The sequence below is a fragment of the Sinocyclocheilus rhinocerous genome, unplaced genomic scaffold (assembly GCF_001515625.1).
Source record: "Sinocyclocheilus rhinocerous isolate Xijiao unplaced genomic scaffold, SAMN03320098_v1.1 scaffold666, whole genome shotgun sequence".
In the NCBI taxonomy this organism is placed as follows: domain Eukaryota; kingdom Metazoa; phylum Chordata; class Actinopteri; order Cypriniformes; family Cyprinidae; genus Sinocyclocheilus; species Sinocyclocheilus rhinocerous.
This window is the reverse complement of record NW_015661984.1, coordinates 113,091-128,922: the sequence shown is the minus strand read 5'-3', so window position 1 is coordinate 128,922 and position 15,832 is coordinate 113,091. Positions and strand designations below refer to the sequence as shown.

General features: G+C 35.1%; 1 protein-coding gene across 1 annotated transcript in view; it reads left to right on the top strand.

The window, feature by feature from the left end:
- The window catches only part of LOC107726989 (neural cell adhesion molecule L1-like protein), a 62,296-nt gene that overhangs the window by 7,214 nt on the left and 39,250 nt on the right, over positions 1-15,832 (top strand). Inside the window, exons 2-12 of the mRNA XM_016536729.1 lie at positions 5,930-6,114; positions 6,304-6,412; positions 6,973-7,163; positions 7,430-7,468; positions 9,371-9,541; positions 12,057-12,083; positions 12,504-12,603; positions 12,711-12,892; positions 13,472-13,606; positions 14,544-14,684; positions 15,186-15,297. Coding sequence (XP_016392215.1) covers positions 6,033-6,114; positions 6,304-6,412; positions 6,973-7,163; positions 7,430-7,468; positions 9,371-9,541; positions 12,057-12,083; positions 12,504-12,603; positions 12,711-12,892; positions 13,472-13,606; positions 14,544-14,684; positions 15,186-15,297 — 1,289 coding nt within the window. The 5' untranslated portion in view covers positions 5,930-6,032. The remainder of the gene's footprint in view (positions 1-5,929; positions 6,115-6,303; positions 6,413-6,972; positions 7,164-7,429; positions 7,469-9,370; positions 9,542-12,056; positions 12,084-12,503; positions 12,604-12,710; positions 12,893-13,471; positions 13,607-14,543; positions 14,685-15,185; positions 15,298-15,832) is intronic.

The window sequence follows — 15,832 nt, the reverse complement described above, 5'->3', positions numbered from 1 at the left end:
TTATGCAAATCTTCCCACACAGTGACGTAGACATGTGGGGGCGTGTTTAAACGAGGCGTTTTTAGGAGGGCGTGGACAAGTCTTAACTTTTATAAAGAATATCTCTTTTTGTTTGAGACTTTAGTCTTTGCAACTTTAGGGATCTTATCTATTCACGAACAGCTTGTAACACCAAAGAGAAAGGAAAACTTGAAATCGCATCATATGACCCCTTTAATGAGTATGTTTGCTCCAGACAAAGGTCAAAAGGCAGCTGTCACAGCAGGCTGTGTTTTGTTTGCAGTGACACTGGCATGCTGGACATGTTGAAGTTGACAAATCTTTGGAATTCAGGGGCAGTGTCTTTGTACAATATATGCTTTCTGGCCACTTAATGAGAGACATGGCTTAATTTAGGAACGTATTACTCATTATTTGATGATCTTGAGCATCTGCTCATTATTAAATGATGTCATGTTGGAGGCAACATCTATAAATCAAAATTAGGTTAAACTTTAATTCCCCATTAGCACTGTGATCTCTCTATCTAGCTAGGTAGCTAGCTATCTAGCTAGCTAGCATCATTACCCCAGTCTTCAGTGTCACATAATCCTTCAGAAATCATTCTCATATTATGATTTGCTGCACAAGAAAAGTTTCATATTATTATCAATGTTAAAAACAGTTGTGCTCCCTAATTACTGTCACTTTTGATCAAATTAATGTGTCTTTGTTAAATATAAGTATTTTAAAAAGTATTAAAAGTATTAAATTCAATGATTGAATCGTTTGAATCATTTACTCGACTGATTTGTTAAAGAATCTTTTAGAATTAAACCACTACGCAATGCAACATTTCCACTGTTGCTCCGTTTTGAACAACATTCACCGGCAAAAACAAAGTAACTGGCAATTTTGTGTCTAAAACATATGTTAGGCTACTCTATATTAACTTTTTGTTTATTGAGCTGTTGTATAAAAGCAATACCAGAAAATTGTTTCCCCTCCTTGTTACTCAAACAGTTTATGTCAGCATTGCTAGTTGTAAAGTGCATTTCTTGATAACGTTTACATTGCGGTGTACACATTATATGCAAAAAGTATAGAACTTTGTGTCCACTGTCTATACTTTGCTTGCTTTGTGTGAATATGTCTCAGTCTGGAATCATGTGTTGTTGCTTTATGTATGTTCAGCTGTACCGAGACATACTGTAAAGTCAGTGTGTCCTTCACTCTGTTATTAAGGCTTTGTTTGTACTTTCTACATGCCATATGGTGGTAGAAAGCATTAAGTACAATAGGCAGGTCGAGCAGACCACAAAATGACACAAAGCACTAAAAAAATCATTATACTCCACTCGCTAATTATCAAATTGAGCATAAACGTAAAAATTGCCTTGTATGATTGAGATTTCAACACAAGCTGTGTTTTATCAACAAGCAATTGTGTGTTGTGTCTCGGCACAATGCAATCGGCGTGCATCCGCCGACCCTATAAGACAGCATTAGGAATTAAGACAATAGTCTTCATTATACTAAGAGGATTTTCACTGTTGACACACTGCATGCTACTATCACTAATCAAAGCAGTTTCCTACTTGACTGCTCATCAAACCACACTTTTCTGTTTACAAATGATTATAGGAGGATAAAATGATTTCAAGGTTTGTTTTTCAGTCAAATAGCTCAGTGGCAAAGTCTCTCCAGGCTGCTGTGTTTTCATGTCAAGGTTGTTCTGATGCGTTGAGTTGTGTAGGCAAGAATTCCAGCACTTTCCGGACTATTCTTTAATGGTTTGTGAATAGCTCGGCGGATCAGGCTTTATTTGAATCTTTGTCAAAGGTTTAGCGAGCCTCCTATCCTGGTGAGAGGCTTTGCCGACATATGTCTCCTCACTGGATCCCCTTTAGTGCTTTGCTGGAGTGCCGGGGCATGTTTTCGGACTCTCTCTCTCTCTCTCTCTCTCTCTCTCTCTCTCTCTCTGTAGGAATTTGAAGAGCATGCTGAGAGTTTGGATGCTCAGTCTGAATGCTGTTTAATACTATCACTGCCATCTCTGGGAATTACTGTCTTGACTGCATGTGTGTGAGTGTGTACTTGTAAGTAAGCAGAGTTTCCTTGTTCTGTTTAGCTGGCTCAGGCTGTCTGTGTAATGGTTAAAGTGTGTGGTGACAGTGAAGCAAATGAGAAAGTTGTACCTGTAAGCCTCAGCAGTTTTCTCTGATGTTAGTCTGTGGTATCTTTCTATATTCATCCTCTAGGATTAATGGATGAAATATGCAGTCATGTGCTTCAGTGAGTTTGTCTTCCTCAGGGTCATTGTTTGATTAACTTGCTGCGCATGCTGTTTTTAATTTGTTCATTTGAAATAGATCTGTAAATAATTACAGTATGATTTGAAGTGGATGTATTTGGTTCAGTTATGCTGTTGCAGTTGATAATGTGACATTTGTTTGCCAGAATTAAAGATCTCAGTGGTTTTGTGTTTGTGAATGGTGTCAGAAGTTTACTCTATGTTGTTATAAGCATCAGGCACTTGCGAGGATCTGCAATCTTTAAGATACAAATTAAATTGACTAGCTACAACATATATGGAGTATATTATATAAAAAGATGATTTTTTTTTTTCGGAAGATTGCTATATCATATATTGTGTACAAAAAGAAACTGTAAAATAAGTTTGTTTTGATTAAATTATGTAAATATAAAGGCACCTGCTGCAGATGCAACTACTTTTAATTATAGCAATACATAGGCCTATATTTTCAGCAACACTAAAGTATATACACTACCATTCAACACTATTGTTAATTTTAACGTTTTGTTGATCCAGAAATATCATGGTTTCCACCAAAATAGTAAGCAGCACAACTGTTTTCGACCTTGATAATAATAAGAAATATTTATTGAGCAGCATAATATTAGATTGATTTCTGAATGATCATGTGACACTGAAAACTGGAGTAATCATGCAGAAAATTCAGCTTTGCCATCATGGTACAAATTGCATTTAAAATATATTCAAATAATATAAAAAAAATATATTTTAAATTATAATTTTTCGTAGTATTGCTGTTTTACTGTATTTCTGTCAGGACCACTATCGTCAAAGATGATTGACAATTAGCATACGGTTTGGATTGGCGGTATGGTTCTGTTCTGGGCAAGAACTCCCTGCGCATCCATGCAGCCTTGCATGGATGAGAGAAGGGAGAACAGCAATAACCCCCCAGGGTAAACAGAACAGAACCAACATAAATCTCAGCTATTGAGCAATGCGAAAACTGCTGATAATACTGAGGGACCTTATATATGAATGCTTAGATAGGTGTTGTATTCCCATGGGTAGATGGGGATCAGCTGAGAGTCAGCTGATGCGAGCTTGACTAACGTGACCTGCCAGAACTAACGCTACGCTTGATTTTCGATCAAATTAATGTAGCCTTGATTAGCATAAGGGATTTAAAAATCTTTCCAACCCCAGACTTTTGCATGGTAGTGTACTTATTCAAAATAACTATATGAGGAATTAGTGCACTAATATAATCCTGTCTGCCATTTCATAACCTTAAGGATTTTATGAAAAATCATGTACAATACACATCTTGGAGCTATTTGAATAATTTTGCAAATGAGTCTCCATGTTCTGCATTTTCATCCTCCACATCCCAAATTTATTAATTACTGTATATGTTTTTATTATCTGTCAATTTATACATATTCTGAAATAATTTTAGAGGCATTTTGACTATAGTGGGTCCTTTCAGACAGCATTCCACCCCTCCAACATGGTCTTTATATCCCAAATAATATCATTTATGAAAGTTACTGAAAAACCTTCAACAAAAATCATTAAGCCAGTCTTTTTCTAAAAATATATGTGATTTCAGGTCATATAGCTCAATATAGCTACCTAAAATTGCGACATCTAAAACTTTTTTTAAAAGCACCAGATAGATGACTATCTTTGACTATCATTCTCATTCATCTCGATATCAAACATCACAGTTTTATATAGTTTCACTTGGCCATTTTAAATTTTTCAACAGAACCACTATTATTCTGAAGACACATTTTCCTCTTCTGCAAAATCTCTGCATCTCAGGGCATCACTGTTGTCAGTGCAATTAGTGTGCTGATTCCTCGAGTCCATCCAGGTGTTTTGATTGCTCTTCGTGAGACAGGGGAAGACTTATACACCCAACCTCCAAATTATGAGCCAGGGGCAAGAGTGAGACAATCTGTGACCTCTGGCCACTCCAGGATGAGGAAAGTTAATCTGAGGTTGATGCTGGTAATTTGTGGAGGAGGCTTGACTCTTTGCAGCTTGTGAGTGTAAACGATTATGTGTGGAATGAGCCTGCAGCACGAGTGAGCTCACGGTTCATCAGCCTTCACAGAGGCGTGAGAGCAAACAACGCACACAAGTTCATAGAAATAAACAACGTCAAATTCTTTTCTCAGCTGATGGCTTTCATTTTAGCCTTGCGGCCTTTGTGTCTTGATTTTGCACATGCAAAATTATTTTTATTTTTTTAAGCTGCACATATGAAACTTTCTACCATATTTTCCATACACCTTGATTACATGTGACTATAAATACATTATATCTCGCTATTTTCTGAGAGTTTGTTAATGATGATAATTAGGCAGTATTTTGTTGAGTATGTTTTTGAGCTCATACCTTGGCTGGTTTAGGCATGTCATGGACAGCTGACACCCAAAGCTTTTCATATTCTTTATATGCTGCGTAATTGCTGGTTAACACCAGTAAAATAACTTTAAAGTCTGATATTTGCAACCTTGAATGGATTTTCAGGGGCATTTTTACCTTTATAAAGGTATTTTTCTAACCTTATTATCATTTTTTATGTCAAATAAACAATCAATAAATTCAATTTTAGTAATAAAGCATTATAGAGCTGTTACCAATCAAATGAAATTAGTATCAGCTTAATTAATTTTTGCACTGTCAAAGTGGCATAGAGGTTGCATCTGAATTGTTTTTTAGGTACACTTGCACAGACTGTGTAATGCATGAATGCATTTACACTGCAACTAATTGCATAACAAGCTATGAGAATAATGTTTTAAAAATAACATTTTCAATATGTATATGTGAAATGCTAAAAAATTTAATTATGCTTTAAATATGAAAAGAAAACGGACAGTAGCTAGCAGCAAGTAACTGTCTTGAGTGAGTCAGTCATGAGTGAGTCACTTAGTCATTCATTTAGCCGATTCGTTCAATAGGCTAATTCATTTAGAAATGGAGCAAGTGACTGTCTGCACCACATGACATTTTATAACCTGAACTAACCTCATCCTGTCCTAAAAAGGACAAATTTTAGGAACGTATTGACGCTAATGAGTAATGAGGGTCTGAATGGGTCCTTTTGATATAATTTCCTGCTTGTATTTTTCTGTAGGTTTGTGCATCTTTTTTTGCACCACATGACTTGATTTTGCATAATTTTGCAGACAAATGCATTTAAATATTAATAAATAACAGTGATTAACAGTGAAGCAGTTTTGTAAAAAAAAAATATATATATATATATATATTTGAAAAAAATATTGGCTTTATGTACCCCCAAAATATATCAGAATCAGTTTTGATGCAGAAATTGAAAACATTCATCACAGAAAACGTGTACTCAGTTTAATGTATTTAATAGCTAGGGGGAAAATAGTGTCACATCATTGACCCAGTTCTATATTTTATTGCAGACTGCGTTGATGATTTGCATCAATATAATCTTGCTTTTGCTGGAGGTAAACATGTTTTAAAAGCATCTCACCTGCTATAAATCCAAAATGTTGAAAAAACACCTAAGACTACCTGTTCAAAGCAAACAGCACTTCAAATCCCCTCTCAGTTTTGCTGTAAAAGGATTTATTACAATTTATTCTCTGTTCTTACTCTTGTACTCTTTCTTTGTCTCTTTAGATCTTTTCCTTGGAGGAGTCAGTGAAGAGCTCTTGCTAAACTAACAACTTTGTGAGGGTGTTTTCTGCATTTCCTTCACCTTTGTCCTTATCTGCTGGCTGGGATGAGGGGGCTGAGGAGCCTTATTGTCGGGCTCCTGTCGGCCTTCTTCTCCACTGCCTTTGGTCTTTATTTCCCTCCTCACGGTAAGTGCCAGGACAGTTAAATTGCTCTCAGGTGTTCGTTCTTATCAATGCAACTTCAACTTGAGGCTATGATCATTATTCAACAGTATTACATGTCATTATCCAGTAAACTCTTCCAGAAACAAGCATCCTTTTTAGCACAGATGGCCATCTCAACAGCTCTTTTATCCTGTGATATGTTTCCTGTAGTGGAGCAGCTGCCGACCATCACCACTCAGACCTCAGGCTCTCTCGTTGCCTTGCCATATGATGAGAACTTCCTGTTCAAGTGTGAAGCCAAAGGCAACCCAAGACCTACGTGAGTGAGATGTCCGGCACTTAAGGATGTCAGAAAAACTGAAGAAATATCCAAATGAAATTGCCTTTAATGGGCTGAAGGAAGCTTAGCCATTTCTTTGTGCAACGTGTGAAAATTCAAAATGAAAATATGTTTTTTTCCTGTCACTGTAAATATTCATTTTTCATCCCCCGCAGAGTAAAACAGACATTCCAGATCACAGGAATTTATCTATAAATAAAATACATTAAATTATGTTTTGGTTTTAGATTCCAACTTTTTATTACATATTTATTTTTTTATTTGATAAGTGTCAGTAAGTCTTTAATTATGGATTCACAAAAACAGTTTATGCATTTGATGAGAGGAGAAAGAGAAAACTTACTGAAACACAGTATTCTTACAGTATTCTTACTTAAATTCATAATAATTAGAAGAAAAGTAGAAGACAAATATAATATACACCAACTATACACTCTTGAAAATAGTTAAAAAGAGTTTTTTATGGGCATCGATGGTTCCATTAAGTTTTTTTATGTGCATGCCTAATAAGTGCCTGTTGTGTGTTTTTAATTGAACAGGTACCGCTGGACGAAAGATGGGATGGATTTTGACCCACATAAAGACCCTCGGCTCATTAAAGAAGAAAGTAGTGGGACCTTTGTGATACCCAACACTAAAGAGAAAGTGAAATACCAGGGAAAGTACAGATGTTATGCCTCAAACAAGCTCGGAACTGCAATATCAGAGGAATCTGAATTTATTGTGCCTGGTAAGTCACAGTTCATATATCCCCTGTGACACGTTATCTCGGCTGCTGATCATGAAATGAATATAGCAGAATTCTAGAAATTCTTGTGTTGAGAATTTCCTCAGATCTGGTCCAAGAAATTTGCATATTGCAACATGATGCTGCTCAACTGGTTTTTAATCTACTGACAGTTTCATTGGTAGTCTATCTGTCTTATGCTTTAATAAGACAGTGACTGCTATGAATTTAAAGGAGTTTATTTGCTTTGTTTTTGTGCTTGCTCACAGTGGTACCCAAGTTCCCCAAGGAGAAGACAGATGGCAGCTGTACTGGATGACCAATGGTAGTTCAAGACACTTTAAATCAGTTTACTGCACATAACGTTTACCAAGCAGATAATTTAAATGCTGTGAATTTTTTTTTTAGTTTGAATATCACTCCTTCAGATCTGGGTTATTATTGTTAACCAAAACTAAAATTAAAACCATAAAAAAGTTACTGAAGCATACAACAAAATGAACAAAACTTGAGTGAAAATGAAAAATATAAAAATAAAATCTAATTCAAAATATCAACAGAAAATATAATAGTGTATATGAAGGTGTCTAAATAGATTTTGGTTTGACTGTATCTATTTGATAAATTAAGTTAACCAACTAACAACTAACCTTTCGGTTTCTGTACCCAATATTTAAAAAATGTACAAATACAATAAAAATATCGGTATCGGTACTCGGTATCGGCAAGTACCAAAAATAAAAGTATCGGTATCAGGCGAGTACTGGAAAAAGTGGTATCGGTGCATCCCTAATATTAATGATACAAAAATAACACTGCTTCTGACTTCCTCAGCTGTTACAGCAAACGTTATTGTTTGTGATATGTCAGTCATTCCATGTTTTTTGCTAAACGGATACACAGACGCGTGCATATATTTCAACCAACTGTATATAACTATCTTTTCTGGCGCCAGACTGGAGTTCTACCGCCTCCGCTAATAACAGGCTTTTGATGATAAATGTTACATGTTGCAATTTGTAAAGAACGCTGGGAATATGTGACATTTGAAGAATTTGATTCTTTCTGTCAAGCCAGTAAAACAATAAATCAGTCAATCTCAAAAGCTCACACCTGGAAACAGAACAAAACTTTAAAAGTAAACAAAATGCCATTAAAACCAAACATTAACATTTATTTAAAATGCCATAATATGCATATAGGCCCAATAATAAAAGTGAGAATTTTGGTTTCTAAACGTTTTCTGCATTTATCATTATTAAAGGGCATAGTTCACCCAAAAATGAAAATTCTATCATCATTTACTCACCCTGATGTTGTTCCAAACCTGAATGAGTTTTGAGTTGAGATGCGATATTTTGAAGAATGCTGGTAACCAAACCAGTTTTTGGTAGCCATTCACTTCAATAGTATAGAAAAAAAAAATACTATGGAAGTCAATTGGGACCGGCAACTGTTTGATTTCCAACAGTCTTATAAATGTCTTCTTTTGTGTTCAGCAGAAGAAGGAAATTCAAGGAAGGAAGGTTGAGGGTGACAGAATGCAAAATTTTCAAAAAATTTTTTTTTTTTTTTTTTTAGTTGAACCATCCCTTTAATTATATTATTTTAATTTGATATTAATTATTAAAGATAGACAAAGAAAAAAAATGCTCTTACTTTTTGTTGTTTTGCAAAATAAATAAATACATATAAACTTCCTTAAAACAAGACAAATTTACTTGAGAAGAAAATAAATATTAGATTTCAGAGTAATCTTTAGTGAGGTTTAGTGAGGGTAAGAAAAATAAACTTGAATTATCAGTTTGAATTAATTTTTTATTTTATTTCCTTATAAGCATTAACCCCTCTAAATTTCATTAACTTTCTGTGAAGGAAAAACTTACTGTATGTAAATTTTCTTTTCAAGTAAATGCACCTTGTTTTAGATATTTATCCTGGAAAGCAAGACAGTTGATTAAAAAAGCAATGAGCGTTATTATTGTACATGTCTTCACTTCTTGAGCTGAAGAGGCGGCTTAATCATGTTGAGCCACCTACACTACTTGAGAGGAACAAGAATCCCTGAGCATTCAAAGCTCTACCCATGATGCCTGATATCTTCTTTGCAGTGTGTCAGATGGGGCTGTTTCTGGGTGGTTTGGATGGTTGCCCTCTCCGATGTCCTGTTGCTCATGTTAATCTAACCCTCCTCTCTGTATTGTTCTCAGATCTTCGACACATTGAGCAGAATGAGAGGGTGTCCATGGGCCTCAGTGGGAATCTGTACTTCTCTAATACACTGGTGACAGATAGCCACGATGACTACTGCTGTTTTGCCTCCTTTTCCAGGATACGCACAATCGTTCAGAAACCCCCCATGGCCCTGAGGGTCAAGCCAAGTATGTGGCAAGAATCTCATAAACATAACAGCATTTAAAGGTTTGGGGTCGGTAATATCTTTAAGTGTTTTTGAAAGAAGTCTCTTATGCTTACCAAGGCAAAAACTGTAAAAATTAAAATCATTTAAAATAACTGTTTTCTATTGAAATATATTTAAACAAGTCATTTATTCCTGTGATGCAAAGCTGAATGTTCAGCATCATTACTCCAGTCTTCAGTGTCACATGATCCTTCAGAAATCATTCTAATGTGCTGATTTGATGCTTAAGAAACATTTATTATTATCAAGGCTGAAAACAGTTGTGCTGCTTAATATTTCTATGGAAAGATATTTCAGGATTTAAAAGAGCAGCATTCATACAACATAAAAAAATGTATTTACTATCACTTTTGATCAATTTATTGCATCCTTTCTGAATAAAAGTATTCATTTCTTAAAACAATCTTACTGACCCCAAACAGTGCAAAATGAATTGTAGTCTGTAGTGTGTGTATATACATATTTTCACAACTAACCTACTAATCACCATATCAATGAAGACCTGTTATGCTGGTTTTGCGTGACGCAGGACACATTCTTGCTTTCATGAACAGCTGGACAAAAGCACAGCAGAATATGACAAGATTGTTTTTAAAAGTATTTTTAGCTTGACACAATGTCATGAAAATGCAGCTCTTATGATACTGAAAGAAAACAAAAAACTGTGAGATGCACAAAAATGGCTAAACAAAGTATACATAGTTTAACAATTGTTTTTTTTATTTATTTTGTAATTGTGTAAATATATTGTTGAACGTATTAGATTACTTTCTAAAAGCAATGCTCAAACGGCTGCAGTGGCGATTAATTTAAGTGGATGTAATTTATAGATGCAATCTGGTTTTAGTGTATTGTCAGCATGCTGTATTTTAGCATGCTAATAATTTAACAGTAAATGTCTCTAACGTAATCCTCTTTAAAGTCAACATGACATTAAAATTAACTCTGTTTACTTTCTTAAACATTCCAGGTCTTATTATGATTAATCATTTCATGTTATTTAAAATAATAATAATAATAATAATTAATTAATTAATTAAATTATTTCTTTCTAATCTTTCATCAAAATCTGTTGTCGACCCTCTTATTTACCAGCCCTGCTCCTCCAGCCGACATAGAAACCACTTTTTACAATCCAACCAATTCCTGATGGATAAAGTCATTTTCACTGAGAAGTACAGATGTTGTTTCATGTTAATACAGTATGTTTAGCACAGCTAAAATTAGTAACATTAGAAAATTCTAAACCGAACTAATCAAAGTAGTTGTTGGACGATTGGTATCCTTAGTACAGTTACATGTATATATGCATATATATGTTCAGATGCAAAAGCCTCTAAGTGCCATCTGAAATTTTTTTCTAAAATGAGCATTTTTCTCAGGCTCCTATGTTTATGTTCAGATATTTCACTTGAATAGCAATGAAAAGAACCTATTCATTGCCATTAATGTGAAATTACTGAACCTACACATAGGAACCTGATAAAAATGCTCAATTTAAAAGACAATTTCAAACGGTTCATTTTGCATCTGAACTCTTCATATACAGTATATACACTTTTAAAAATGCTGGGTTAAAAACAACCCAACTTGGGTTATTTGGCAACCCAGCGCTGGGTAAATATTGGACAGAACACATTAAATGTTTTTACCCAAAATGCTGTGTTGTTTATTTAAGTCAACCATTGTTTAAAAATCATTATATTGCTGGCTTAAAATGGGCTGGAAATGAAAACAAAAAATCACGCACAGAATTACTAGAGGCAAGAGCAATAATCAAAAGATAAACATTTAGTATTAAGCAAGAACACCCATGGACAAAATACAAGACAAATTGAATTTATTTGGGTGAATACAGCATAGTTTACAATATTACATACATTTAAACTCGTTTAACAAGCATTTTAGAAATAAAATTGAAACATTTAAAAGTAGCATTTTAATTTAAGTGTATTCAACTGTTCCCTTTCAGTCGGTCACTACGAGTCACGTCGTGACCGATGAATTGGGATATCACTTCGATAGACCAATCTACTTCGAGTGTAAACTAAACGAGCCAATGCACATTGGCATGCAATTATTGCATCGACGTCTCCGTTCCCTCCTTCAGGGAACGAGGGTTACCATACGTAACCGAGACGTTCTCTGTAATCACTTTTCACCGAAATATTGCTAATTCTCGTGCCGGTGTGTCGCCGCAATCTGAGCTGGTGAAAGGCTGCGAAGCACGTTTCACTCGTAGCTGAGAGATGGCGAGAGAGTGTGTACAGTATATATATATATATATATATATATATATATATATTTATAAACAACCCAATAAAATCACCTAACAGGCTGAACCCAGCAGTTCTTAGAGAATGTGTGTGTGTGTGTGTGTATATATATGCTATGTACGTACTGTATATATGATATTTATTACTATTTAAATGTGCTGAAAATTCAAACCGTTCTCTTTCTTTTTTTATATTCAGGCCAGGCGGATGATGACATCACGACTGGTGAGTCACATGGCAAAGATTAACATATCTTGTAAAATACCCAAAAACCTTGATTTTTGTTTTTTTGTGGCTTTTGTTACAATGATTATTATCTAAGGGCTTTTCTTAAAAAACCACAAGAAGTTTAAGATAAAGCTTTGTTGGGATTTAGCACTTGCTAGTTTGTCAGCTATTTCTGGAGTTCAGACTGTGAGATTTTCTTCAGACTGAGCTGTGTTTATATAAGAATCATTAACATGTGACAAAATAACTTCTTACTGTCACTTTACAAAATCGTGTGCTATAATGGCCTGTTCTCTGAATATATATATATCTTGAATTTTTATTCAGACTTTGGTCCATTCTTGTTCAGACATGAAAGTGTGTTTCTTTTTTTTTAATCCATGTTGAGGCCATTTACCCTCATTTGTCCCCATTCAGTTCAGAAGAGGAAGCCTAGCATTTTGGTGCCCTCCAGTCATTCAATGACATACCTAAAAAAAGGAGAAGAGCTGGAGCTGGAGTGTATCGCAGAAGGACTGTGAGTTCACTTCTCTATGGCCATGTTGGGTTTACAAATGTTACACGGCGGCAAAGCATTTCCACTGACAGAGAGAGTGACAGCGGTTTATTTTGGTCTTTTCTCAGGCCTACACCGGTGGTAGAATGGATCAAGATGTGGGACAACTTACCAAATCGTACACAAATCAAGAACTATGGAAAGCTTCTGACTATACCAAACCTCACAGATCAGGATGAAGGGAAATACATGTGCAAAGCCAAGAATGATCTTGGTGAAGCTGTGCATCATTTTCATGTTGTTGTGGAGGGTATGCAAACATTTACAAAGTCTTAAGCCTGAATTTTATCTGGGTATTTGATGATTCCCATTTATTCTAGTTAGTATATTAGTTTGACAAGTATAATTGGTAACACTTCAAGGTTCCATTTGTTAATATTATTTACACATACTACTAACAATGAAACAATGAAATATACCTCTAAAGCATTTATTAATCTTAGTTAAAATTAATTTCAGCATTTACTAATGATTATTAAAATCAAAAGTTGTACGTCAGTATTATTTAATGACCGGAGATAACATTGGCTAACAAAAAACAATTGTATTTTTTAATAACTAACATTAAGACAGATTATAAATACTTTGACAAACATGTTGCTCATTGTTAGATAATTACGGTATAATTAATGCATTAATTAAAGTTTCTTACCTGAACTATTTTTATATGAAGCGTATTTATAAGTCTCACTAGCATGCATATTTCTAGCATATTGGCTGTACAAAGCACATATTTTAAGTCGTGTCACTTATAAACACAGGGGGGCAGTATTGCTCTAGTTAGGAAGTTGCTTTAATCCATATTCAATTCATATGTTGTGTGTCTCAGAACTGCCCAGCTGGCAGGAGGAGCCAGTGAAGAGTCAGTTAGCAGAGATTGGATCTGACATCCACATCAAGTGTTCTGCTAGAGGAAAACCACAACCCACAATCACCTGGAAGAGAAATGGCCAGCCTCTTGATGGTGTGTTAAAGCCCTTCCACTCCCACCCTTATCATGCCCAATTTGACTGAATTTGTCGGCTCAAAGCCACTGCCAAATGTGCAATTACAGGCTGTGAGAACAGTCTGGTGTTCCTTTCCGTTAGACTTTGTAAACAGCGGTGAATATGTGGCCACATCTGTATTTATGCACAATTTACATGCTCTGGTAAAATGATATATCAGCAGCAGATGAAAAAAGTCAATGGTGAATCTTCTAAATATGTACAGTACCTCAGAAGTTTATTGCTGCTATAATGATGTGAAATATTACAATATAGACAACACCGGGGCTAGCTGTAACATTTTTTTACACAATTACTCAGAGTGGGTTTATTTTTAAAAGTCAGTTTGTGTCTAGATGGATAATTTCTAGTCTTAGCTGTTGAACATTTCCACTGTTATTGCCCCTCAAACAATCTTACATTTCTGTGGTTTCACGTGAACAGTAAGATTTTATTAAGATACTACTATTTAAAATTAATTCAGCAAGGATGCGTTAAATTGATCAAAAGTGACAGTAAAACAAAGATTTCTATTTAAACTTTTTTTACTGATAATATTAATAAATGTGTCTTGAGCAGCAAATCAGCATTTAAGAATGATTTCTGAAGGATCATGTGACACTGAAGACTGGAGTAATGATGCTGAAAATTCAGCTTTGCATCACAGGAATAAATTACATTTTAAAATATATTCAAATAGAAAGCAGTTATTTTAAATTGCAAAACTATTTCACAATATTACTGTATTTCTGATCAAATAAATGCAGCCTGAGCAAAAAAGACCATTCAAAAACATTACAAATCTTACTGACCCCAAACTTTTGAACGGTAGTGTACTGTATAAGCCCATGTGACAACTAACCCCAGTCTCTCCTAAACACTTTGGGTGCCAATTCAACTTTGTTTTCTCCCCAGATTTTCCTTCTACCAATTACAAAATGCTTGATGACAGAATAATCATCCTCAGAGCAGAGCAAAATGACACTGCCGTGTACCAGTGTGAGGCCTCCAACAAGCACGGGACCCTGCTTGTCAACACTAACGTGCTTGTCATGAGTGAGTACTTCACTTACCTGTGTAAATTGGAAGATGAATATCATATTGCGATTTTTAGAGCGCAATAATACTGTAGGTTAGTGCTACTGATGCGCAACCCACCTAATTTACATGTATCAATTAATCACATAGCACCAGAAGAGAGGCTTGTGGTCCTCATTGAAGTTTTCTTGCCTTTGATTATGATATGATGCTCTTGCTGACATGTAATGGCTTAAGGGTTTCAGCAGCTGTTGGTTCGTAATTGACGTAGAAGAAAAACATGAAACGTGTGCATGAGTGTGTGTCTATGACCTACTTCGGTCACTGTTTCCTGTTTGTAGCTGGCAGAAGAAGAGAGCTCTTTTATATGCTAATAGCTTTTTTACAGTTTAATTGTGATTTCGGGAGTTTGCCTCGGTTTCAAACTACAGCACAGAAAGTGAGCCATATGCCGCGCTGGCTGTTTGATGTTTGTCTGTGTGCACGAATGTTTTGACTAATGATCTGGCTTTCTCTCAGATCATCCCCCTTTGATTCTGACGCCAAATTATCTGGAGTACGCGACCATGTTAGACAAGAGTGTGATTATGGACTGCAGAGTCTTTAGTTCACCACCTGCCAGCATTAACTGGTGAGTTTGGTAACAAGCGTTGTGATTTTTACACCGTGTCATAACCAGACGCAACATTATAACCCTTACCAAAAAGTAGTATACTTCAAGTTTATTTTATTAAGTATACTTAAGTAAAGTTCAAGTATATTTTTAAGTATACTTCATGTAGTAAGTATACAAATATCAGTTTACTAGTAGTATACTTGTAAGTGTACTATTTCAATACTCCTTGGGACTAAATTGGCCCACTTTCTAGTATATAAAAGTATACTTTAAGTATAACAGTAGTAAACTTTAAGTACACAACTAGTTTACAACAATATTTTTAGCTTGTACTGCAACTATACTAAAAGTGAACTAATAGGTATACTGATAGTTTACTAATTAAATAATTGTAGCGTTTTTAGTACACTTTGAAGTATAGTCTCAGTAAACTACTAGTTTAGTAGTTTTATACTGCAAGTATACTCGTAAGTTTTCTTTAAAGGTAGAGTGAGGGATTTCTGGTAGCCAATGTTTATATTTGAAATCACCAAAACAAACACGCCCCTAC